Genomic DNA, 11,069 nt, shown 5'->3' on the forward strand with positions numbered 1-11,069 from the left:
AACTACTCTTTCAATGACTTAATAATGCTCTTAAAAGCAAAAGTCGTATTTCCAAATACCATTTGGACTTTATATCAACACTTTCCAACCACAGTCTTTTTCACAGTGATACCATATCAATATCAAGTCAGTCTGATTTTGCCTTTCATAGTAATGGCCCTTTGAAATTGCCAATATTTGACTTAATCATCTAGATCAACAGTATACAGACCCACAGTGATACCATATCAATATCAAATCATTCTGATTTTTCTCTCAAAAATAAAAGCCTTTTAAAATTGTCCATAATTGACCTACCTTTCAGTGATTTCAAAATGCTCTAAAAAGGAAAATTCCTGTTTCCACAGGGTAATTCCACTTTAGATCAACAGTATACAGCCCCACAGTGATACCATATCAATATCAAGTCATTCTGATTATGCCTTCCAAAATAAAAGCCCTTTCAAATTGAGCATATACGACCTACTGTTTTAACGATTTCAAAATGTTCTTAAACAGAATTTTGCTATTTCCACAGGATGAATCCATATTAGATCAACAGTATACAGACCCACAGTGATACCATATCAATATCAAGTCATTCTGATTATGCCTTCCAAACTAAAAGCCTTTTCAAATTGTCCACAATTGACCTACCTTTCAGTGATTTCAAAATGCTCTAAAATGGCAAATTCCTGTTTCCACAGCATAATTCCACTTTAGATCAACAGTATACAGACACACAGTGATACCATATCAATATCAAATCAGTCTGATGTTGCCTTCCAAAATAAAAGACTTTTCAAATTGCCGATATACGACCTACTCTTTTAAAGAATTCAGAACACTCTAAAAATGAAAATTGCTCTTTCCACAGGATGAATCCATGTTAGATCAAAAGTGTACAACCACACCATGGTACTATGTCAATTTCAAGTCATTCTGATTTTGCCTTCCAAAATAATGGCCTGTTGAAAATGCCCATAACTTACCTAACTTTCAGTGATTTCAGAATGCTCTAAAAAGGAAGATTTCAGTTTCCACAGGGTAATTCCACTTTAGATCAACAGTATACAACCTCACGATGTTACCATGTCAATTTCAAGTCAGTCTGATTTTGCTTTCCCGTAGACGACCTACTCTTTTAACGATTTCAAAATGCTCTTAAATTGAAAGATGCTGTTTCCACAGGATAATTCCACTTTAGATCAACAGTATTCAACCCGACAGTTGTACGGTGGTGGCTATGGCGGAGCTTCCACAGAGGCAACAGGTGGATGAGGGAAGGTGAGGCAGGAGGAGAGACCCGAGGTGGCCGCCGGTCCAAGTGTCAGGTGAATTCAACTTCAGGTAAGAAGTTATGACCTGCAGTCTATCTGGGTCAGATATAAACCACGTTTAGGTGGAGTTTATTTTCGTTGTGCTGACTTTTTACAGTCAGTTACAATACATCATACTGCGTGAGCTAGCATGACGAGTTTCTATACAGCTGTTCTGTTGCTATGATGTTACTAATAGTGAACTTTATTTTATTCATAAGGTTAGTTAGTAGAGTTGCCAACAGCTCCTTAAAAAATGGAATCATCCCCCCATTCAGAGAAAATATTACGCGTTTCGTATTGAGCTGAGAAGAGACGCAGTTTGTCCCGGACTTTAGCTAGAATGGAAAAGACACAAAGCTGGAGTTATTCTGTCTTTACAGCTGCCTCTTCTCTTATCTCCCCTCCCTCTTCTATTGCTACTTCAATCATGAAACTGATCATCTCTCTCTAAAGATTAAGAGCCTTTCAAGTATCATCTTTGCACATACCGTGTACTTCAGGGGAAACTGGTATCTGCAAAACACACACACACACCAAGACGTGCGGGTAAACATTCAGTCTCTTCTTTTAAGTCTCCCTAGAAATGCTGAATGGATACTTACAGTGTATGAAGTGTGAAGAACCACTAATCCCAACAATAACAGCACTCTCTCCATCATGATGCAGCATGTCTCCAAGTAAATGCTGCTTCTTTGGTTTACATATAATACGACCTTTGGAAGTGGAGTAGTTTTATGCCAGCTGTAAACAGTAACTGAGGGACTTTGACTCAAATTGTTACTGATTTGTGGGTGTTTTCACATGTGCATCAGCCTGAGGTGGCGTGAATATCTCCACACTTCCTGTCTTAGGCTATTTCCTGGGTATTATTAGATTCTCTGATGGCAACCCAGAATTCAGCGCAGCAATCGTTCAGGAGCACAAATGCTGATTTTTTTTTTTTTTATGTGATATATTCAAAGCATAAGACCCACTCTCCCTATGCTTTTTTCTTCAGGTGTTTTCAAACATGTAGGCAATTTGATAAAGTTGTGGGTTTTAAGTTAAAGTCTCGATTGTCTATATTTTCCTGTGGGTATTTAAAGTCAGACGTTTATTTTTTATGACCAAATCTAATCGCTAGATGGGGACGGATACCCACTTTTTACCAGTACGGCGCTCGACACTACGGCATATGCTACGTAAAGCTATACGTAACCCCGGTGGTAGAGTGGACACTTTTTACGCTAAATCCACACAAAGAGGTGAAGGAGCTAGTTAAAACCTACAGTTCAATCCAACCCTGAAAACAGTCACGCTCTTATCTTTGCTGTTGGCGATGTTACACAGAATTTTCCATTGATCATATGGTCCTCATTTCCCTACGTTTGCACAGATGGACAGATAAAAGCAGCAGTGCTGCAACTTTTACGATGTTATTTGTGTCGTATTACAGAAACGCCCCCAAACGCAGCACAGACAACAGCATGTATCAACACTCGGTACGTCACTGATTTAAACGCAGCTTTTAAAAAAGTGGCATATATCAAGGTTTATCTAAAGGGTGGGCTTTTGCTATTCTCGCCTAATCCGCTCAGATGCCAAAAACAGTCTTGGACTTGGTTGAAATACAACGAGGAGACGGAGACGATACCGACATGTGTCCACACTACGCATTTTCCGTGTTTAGGTAGTTGTAGCCACTGTCTTTTGTGTTGTCATATTGCTAATGTCAGCAAGGTGGCTAACGGCAGTGTCACATTTAGCCTAACATGCTAAAACACGATGGTGTGAAACCTTAGAAAAATAGTCTTGCTCACTGTCGGTATTTTAACTGGCAGCCATTGAATATTGATATTACTATGCGCATGTCCCGATTGTGTATTCAGACGAGGTGGCCGAGTGGTTAAGGCGATGGACTGCTAATCCATTGTGCTCTGCACGCGTGGGTTCGAATCCCATCCTCGTCGGAAACTTCTTATATTTAATGCGCGTATTAAATTTTGATATCACTTTTCATAATGTTTAAAAAGCAACAACGCTTAGTTTATGAGGATTCAACCATGCTTTAGCATCTATAATTTATAATTTAAAATTCACTTTATTCTGACAATTATATAAACAGTAATATTATTTAGTTGCTAAGCACTTTTTAAAAACAGTTACAAATTGCTTCACAGTTTGTTCTTCTAATATGTGTGTGGTTGACTCTGTTTGCATTTATAAATAGGTCCACGTATTTCTAGTGTCTTTTTTTATCCAAAGGGCCACAAATAATGGGGCAAAAGATAAGGTAAAGCCAACCTATAGAGAGAGCACCCCATAAGAACAAATCCGAAAACCAGCTGACCTGATAGGCTGAGGATACAGGTCATGGATACATACACACACATACATACACACACATCCCCCCCCCCCCCCCACACACACACACACACACGCACATGTGGGACTCATGTAATGGGTGGGCACAGATGGAAAGATGGAAGTATTGTAATAGATATTGCCCCCCCTCTCCATAATTTCATGCATTCTTATCATTGTTATGTTATGCGTTCAGTTCTTTATTACTATTTCTGACACATACTGTGATAACTGGCAATCCAGCTAGGATATTCTGATCAATGATGATTGTGGGAATCATCATTGATGGCGCTCACGCAGGCATTGAATCGGGCAGCTTTGGGGTCCTGTGTGTTCTACTGCACAGATAGCCTGCAGAGTGCAGCTACGCTGAACTGAAGTGCTTGTGTTTTGTATTTGCAGTTGCAAATGAGCAAGTAAAGAGAACGATTCTGAACTCATGCACGCCTGGAAGTGTCATTTGTCCAAGTGTGCAACACACACACACTTGAGAAGTAAAATTGAGCTGGGCACACATGAGCCAGGTGAGGGAACACTATCACACGGAGCCGTCTGTACCGGGAGTTGGTCACAGACCGCAGCCTCCAGGCCGGGCACACAGCTAGAGGGATGCAAAGAAGCCCCCCAGCCAGCCTGAGAAGACCCACAGAGCCACAGCAGCCATGGTCGATCACAACCCCGGTGCAGAGAGCCCCCTCCGAGATATGCCAGCCTCCTCCGGCAGGCTGTTCCACAGACGAGGACCATACCACTGAAAAGCTGCCTCTCCGTGAGTATGTGTCCTGACTTTAGGAACAATCAAAAGGCCAGTACCAGAGGACCTCAGAGTCCACGAGGGTTCATATGGTAGAAGCAGATTTGAAAGATAAGAAGGCCCGAGACCATTAAGACATTTAAAGACCAATAAAAGAACTTTAAAATCGATCCTGAAACACACGGGGAGCCAGTGCAGCGATTCTAAAACCGGTGTAATGTGGGCCCGCCCTCTGGTCTTTGTCAGCACACGAGCTGCCGAGTTTTGTAAAAGTTGTAAAGGTGAAATATTCTTTTTGGGGAGACCAGAGAGCAGGGCAGTAATCAATGCGACTGGTAATAAAAGCATGCATCAGCATCTCCATGTTGGCCCGAGAGAGAATAGGGCGACTCTGGCTATATTTTTTAGATGATAAAATCCAATTTTGGTTACATGTTTAATATGTGGGATAAAACCAAGCTCAGAGTCAAAAATAACACCCAGGTTTTTCACTTGTAGCGAAGGACATAGTGAAAATGCCTCTAATTTAGACAAGAGTTTCTCTCTCTGAGCCTCGGGACCGACGATTAAAACTTCAGTTTTGTCCTGGTTAAGCTGTAAAAAGTTTTCTGCCATCCAAGATCTTATATCCAAGATACAGTTAAAAAGGGCATCCATTGGTCTGGTGTCATCAGGAGACACGGAGATGTACAGCTGAGTGTCATCAGCGTAACTGTGGAAGTTCACTCCATGCCTCCTGATGACACCACCGAGAGGGAGCATATACAAATTAAAAAGTACAGGGCCTAGAACCGACCCTTGAGGCACACCACATGTCATTTTATGGATCTTAGAGGAGCATGTATCCATACTCACCATAAAAGTTCTGTCTGAGAGACAGGAAGTGAACCAGTTGTGTACAGCACCAGAGAGGCCCACCATGTGTTTCAGTCTGTTTAAAAGAATAGCGTGGTCTACTGTATCAAAGGCTGCGCTTAGATCCAGCAGCACCAGGACTGAGAGCTTTTGGGCGTCCCAGTTACATCTAAGATCATTTAAAACCTTTAGGAGAGCCGTCTCTGTGCTGTGGTTCACCCTAAATCCAGACTGGAATATCTCCAGGATCTGTCTATCATTTAGAAAATCATTAATCTGAGTAAAAACAAGTTTTTCTAAGATTTTACTTAAAAATGGTGAGTTGGATACAGGTCTGTAGTTATTAAAATCATTACAGTCCAAATTGCTCTTCTTCAGAAGGGGTCTCACCACCGCCGTTTTAAAGGCAGCAGGGAAGACACCCAACTGAAGAGAGCAATTCATCATGTATAAAAGCTCAGCCTCAAAAAATCCATAAAGTGTTTTAAAAAGTGAAGAAGGGATTGGATCTAAAGGACATGTGGTGGGTCTCACTGTGGAGAAAACTTTCTGAAGGTTCTCAGCATTAACCAGGACAAAGCTGTCCAGTGTCTCCTCAGGTACAATCGAGCCATCAGATGTGTTTACAAACATATCGCGATTAGATAAAATATCAGATCTGATGGCGCTGATTTTTCCCCTGAAGTGGTCTGCAAACTGCTCACAGAGCGAGTCTGTGGGGGTTCTTTGGGAGCTGTTAAAATCAGGGTTAAATAAATGATCTATGGTGGAAAAGAGGACCTTGGGAATATTTTTGTTATTACTGATTATTTTGGCGAAGTATGAATTTCTTGAGTTCCTTAGTGTATTATTGTACACTTTAAGTTGCTCGCAAAGTATTTGATGGTTGATAGTATTTTTATTTTTCCTCCATCTCCTTTCTGCTGCCCTGCAATTTCTTTTGAGTTTTTTGACTTCTTCGTTTCTCCAGGGTGATACGTGTTTTACGTTAAACTTTTTGGTGGTGAGTGGAGCAACGGAGTCAAGGCTTTTCTTCAGTTTGCTGTTAAAATGATTAAAAATAAAATCACAGGGTGCAGGTAAAATCACAGGGGGGCATTCGTCTAAAACCCTGGTAAAATTTGCAGCCACTTCAGAGGTTAGATAGCGCCTCCTCACAGTTCGCACCGAGGTCTCCCGCTGAATAAAACCGGTGATGTTAAAAAACACACAGTAGTGGTCAAAGACAGCCAAGTCAACAACAGAGGACACGCTGGTGGACAGCCCATGGGTGATGACCAGGTCCAGAGTGTGTCCTCTGTTGTGAGTTGGCTGTGTGACGTGCTGGTAAAATCCAAACAGTGAAGAATGTTTAAGAATTCTTTTGCTGCAGGGTCAGAAGGATTATCTATGTGCAGGTTAAAATCACCGGTTAAAATTATCATGTTATATTTTGAATGTATGTTTGTTAAAAATTCTGAGAATTCCTTGATAAAAGCAGCGCTGTCTTTAGGTGGTCTATAAACTGTGACAGATAAAACTGGAGGGCTGCTGAAAACAATAGCATGGAATTCAAAAGTGGTAAAATGATTAAATAAAATGTGTTTGGTGGTGACTGTGTTGTTGGTTAAAGATGCAGTCTCACCACCTCTCTCACCACTTCTAATAGAAAAAGAGAAATTAAAATTTGGTGGGGAGGCCTCAGTGAGAACAACTGGTGCATCCGAACCCAGCCATGTTTCAGTTAAAAATAAACAGTCAAGTTTATTATCTAAAATTAAATCATTAATAATAAAAGACTTGTTCAGCAGAGAGCGAACATTTAGAAGTGCCATACTGATCAAGACTGGTGGATATTTGACAGTAGAGTTCAATGGATGTTGACATTTTTGAAGAGGCCGGAGGTTATTAATGTTTTTGGAGTTATATGCTGTTAATAACATTTTTTTTAATTAAATCAAATCACATGCAGGCTAGTTCTTGATAGCAGTCTAGCTGTTGCTTTGTTGACCAACTGAAGATGGATTAAGGAGGAATAAGATGTAGAGAGTTACAATAATCAAGACAGGAGAAAATGAAAGTGTTTACTAGAGATTCCACCTTACTGGGAATCAAAGAAGGTCTGATTTTTGCATTATTTCTTAAGTAAAGGTAATAAGACTGGATGAGCTCAATCTCATCTTAATTTTTGGTCAGAAATAAGACAGTGATATTGTTGGCAAAGGGGCTGAAGTAAGAATCTCAGTTTTGCCAGGATTGGGAAGAATAAACGGTGAAAAAAGCTTGCACTGGTAGTTAGACACAGAAAATGTTTTAGTTTGTTTTGTTAGCTTTTTATTCTTCACGTTGTTGTAACATTCCATCCTGGGGACTTCACATTCTTTTGCTTTTCTTCTCTGAGATTCATTTCAAGTGCTCCTCGTCCGCTTGATAGCCCTTGTTGTGACATCCTTCTTTTCCAGCCATTTGTTTCTCATCAGAGCTCTCCTGGGGATTGGGAGGACAGCTTACATCTCCTGTGGCCCCATAATGACTCCAATCAGACCTGGGAGAGAGTGTCACGGTCTCTGCCTGTCCCTTCTTGAGGTCATCTGAAGCTCGACTGTTTGTTGTCTGAAGAGGGTTAAACAGTGAACTTATTTTCCTTTTATAAGATAGACGATAGAGTAAGTTCTATTTTTTGCTTGAATGTTTGTGAACACATTACCTTGTGATCATGTTGATAACGATCTATCGCGTACTGGTATTTGGCTGCACTGAGTCCAAGAGCACCAGCCAATCTTTCCCCAAGGAAGTCACAGGCTGAATTTGGAAACAGAAAATGTGGAGACTCAGTGAAGCCTGCACAAAAAGCTAAAGTCAGGGCCTTCTCTACAGTCACTTGGCTTCTGTATTGATTATGTAACATGGCATACCCAGCAGTGAAAACCTCCCAACTAGAATGGCCACATTCTTGAACGATAGCCGAGTCTGAGAAGAAAAAAGACAGAAGCAATCACATGAACTGACTGTTGCTAAATATTCACCACAAGTCTCCCCCCCCAAACAGATACCCACCTTCTGTTTAGGTTCTTCAAAGGGAGTTTTGTTTGACGTCTCCACCTCTTCCTCCTCGCTGTCTTCAACTACAAGAGTTTCACCGCTGGAGAAGTGGATCACCTTCCTCTCTTTGGCCGAAGCAGGACCCTCAAAGTTTGTTTCAGTGGTGTTTGCTGATGTCTGACGCATCAGAAAACTTTTATTTATTCACAGCATATCATCTAAGTACTGTGTGTTATACTCACTGCATTTACAATACTATTACAAATTGCACCGGAGCGACAGAGTCATGGCAGACAACTGGATAAAGTTCATTTTGTGAATACAAACTAAGCTAACAGCTATGTTTGCTTCATTATCACGGCACTTACTTCCTGGTTGTTCATTCTTCGGGTTACATTAGTGTTTCTGTATTGCTCCAAAGGACAAGTATCCAGTCATTGTTCTGTGTCACTGCTGTCCCAGACATCCATCCATGCTGACTCTGCGTTGTGGAGAAAAACAACTACAGGATACAGGATCTGACTTGAAACCTGAGACGCCAAATACAGAAGTGCACAAACCTTATCAGAGGCAAGTCGCTCCAACACAATCAGTTTCACTCTTGAATTCAAGGGGCTGGGCTTGGGAGGCAGGTTTGGTGGCGTGTTGAATATCACAGCTTAGCCATGCTAAGCCACTCTGCTGTTAAAGTTAGATTTTCTTTCAGTAAAGTCTGACTGCACATACTGGCAATCACGCCATTCTTAGATAACCAGGTTAGCCTTACTAGCTCAGACAAGCAGCAGAGAAATGACAGAGCACAAATTCTATACCAGATTATCTGGTAGCACCAGACTGTAGGGTTATTAGAGTATAGGGCAGTGGTGTCAAACTCAAATACACAGTGGGCCAAAATTCCAAACTGGAACAAAGTCGTGGGCTAACATTAATATTTATTGAAAAAAATCTTCCTCCAGATATATAATAAGGAACCTTTTCTTATAGACTCAAACAAGTTTTGCTGAAAAACTGAATATGGGACAAGCTTTGCTTAAACGATATATAACTTATATAAAAGTATATATAACTTAATATTGCACACATGCAAAATTGAAATTCCAATTAAATAACATATCAGTGGAATTTATTTCTTAAATAAAAATTGTATTTTCAGCCTTCTGAATTAAATTTTAACAGTAAACCTTTTCCCCAGGCTAATAATAAATAGAAAAATAACAATAATAAACCACTTATCTAATAAAAATATCATTGAACGTGAAACCATTCAAGCCCATGTCTGGGAGTAGCAAGAAAAAGTGCACAAAGAAAATGCTAATTATAGCTCAGTTTGCTACACACTGATCTGATGTGTCCAAGCCAGATACCTGGCATCTCTTCTTGGATGCTAGTTCCTCAATGTCTAGGCTCAGGCTCTGAGCTGAGGAAATCCTCAGGATTGAGTGAAGGTGTTCATCGGTTAGACGTCTCCCGTGAGATGTTTTGGCCATCTTCATTGAGGAGAATAGTTGGTCACATAGGTAAGTGCTGTCGAACATGGAGAGCATCTGAGCAGCGTGGGTGCGGAGCCCAGGCATTGTGTCAGGGATGAAATGTGGAAATTGTGAAGTGCCCACAGCATCATACTTTGACTTCAGCGTGTCACTACACTGGAGTTCAATCAGCTCCATTTGGAGGTTTGTTGGTGCGTTTGCAACGTCAACTGCAAAAGGATTACTGAGCAGTTCAAATCGACATTTCTGGGCATCAAAGTTGGCAAATCACCGGGTAAACTCAGCACTGAGTACACAGAGTTTTTCAGCAAACTGTGCACATGGGAACACAGCAGTAGAGATCTGTTCATTGGTTGGCAGCAGGGAAAATGGCCCAGGTTTCCTTGTAGCATCTGATTCTGCCACAGGCACAATTTAGTTTTAAAAGCCCTCACTGCAGCATACATGTCTGTGATGATACGCCCCCGCCCCTGAAGCTTCGAGATCGCTCATGATCTCACACATAAAGGCATTGCCACAAAGTGATTCTTGATGTATGATGCAGTCAGTTGGACATTTGGAAACCTCATCAAATATTTCCTTCCCTGTGGTTGTGCCATGCATTGATTTTAATCCTAAAAGTTCCTCCGTAACACAGAGATTTGAGTCCACACCACGGATGAAGACTGAAAGCTGGGCAGTATCAGAGGCATCACTGCTCTTATCAACAGAGATGGAGAATGCAACACAATTGTTTTCCTTCTCCATCAGCTGGTTATATAGATTGGTGGCAACTTCAGGTGTGTGATCAGCTACTGTGTTTCTGCTCAGGCTGACATTTGAAAATGCTTGCTTTTTCTCTGGGCACACAACGTCGCAAACTTTCATCATACACCTTTTTTAAAGATCCAAACGGGACAGGCAAAAAAAAAAAAAAAGAAAGGACACACCCGACCCATCCTTCAAATTCGGGGAAAAGGAGGACACATTTGTCGGCTGCATTCGGAGGAGTCTACGACAGCCTTCGGCGCGTCGCTGTGACGTAATCGGCCTACAAATGCATCCTCAGGAGGATGCAGCCCATGAATTTGGACACGACCAGGGTGTTAATGGGTCCTGTCGTGACTGATGCGCCAGAACACCAACAGAGTATTCTGGGATTTGTAGTATTAGCAGGAAATGCACTGTATAATACCAGCAGGCCAGCTCTAATAGTAATTTGGTATGGCTTTGCGGTCCAAATGTAATTAGGCTGCAGGCTAAATTTGGCCCGGGGGCCAGAGTTTGACACCTATGGTACAGGGTATTATAGGTTTGTATTATTGT

At 41.3% G+C, this 11,069-nt stretch overlaps 1 protein-coding gene and 1 non-coding gene across 3 annotated transcripts; one reads left to right on the top strand and one right to left on the bottom strand.

The window, feature by feature from the left end:
* Window positions 1-3,168: 3,168 nt before the first annotated feature.
* Window positions 3,169-3,250, top strand: trnas-gcu (transfer RNA serine (anticodon GCU)). Its single transcript has one exon. It is a non-coding gene; the product is annotated as a tRNA-Ser (tRNA).
* A 4,293-nt stretch (window positions 3,251-7,543) lies between these two features.
* On the bottom strand, window positions 7,544-8,992 carry LOC101488067 (uncharacterized). Of its 2 annotated transcripts, XM_004542343.6 has the most exons (6): window positions 8,835-8,992; window positions 8,643-8,755; window positions 8,290-8,451; window positions 8,148-8,202; window positions 7,940-8,034; window positions 7,544-7,845 (listed from the first exon to the last, which is right to left on the bottom strand). In XM_004542343.6, the coding sequence occupies exons 2-6, from the start codon at window positions 8,655-8,657 to the stop codon at window positions 7,636-7,638; spliced, it is 537 nt and encodes a 178-aa protein (XP_004542400.1). In that variant the 5' UTR covers window positions 8,658-8,755; window positions 8,835-8,992; the 3' UTR covers window positions 7,544-7,635. The 2 variants fall into 2 exon arrangements, with proteins under 2 accessions (XP_004542400.1, XP_004542399.1); XM_004542342.3 differs by lacking the exon at window positions 8,835-8,992 and having other exon boundaries at window positions 8,643-8,828.
* Between the last annotated feature and the right edge of the window lie 2,077 nt (window positions 8,993-11,069).

This window comes from Maylandia zebra, linkage group LG15, assembly GCF_041146795.1.
Source record: "Maylandia zebra isolate NMK-2024a linkage group LG15, Mzebra_GT3a, whole genome shotgun sequence".
NCBI classification, from domain to species: domain Eukaryota; kingdom Metazoa; phylum Chordata; class Actinopteri; order Cichliformes; family Cichlidae; genus Maylandia; species Maylandia zebra.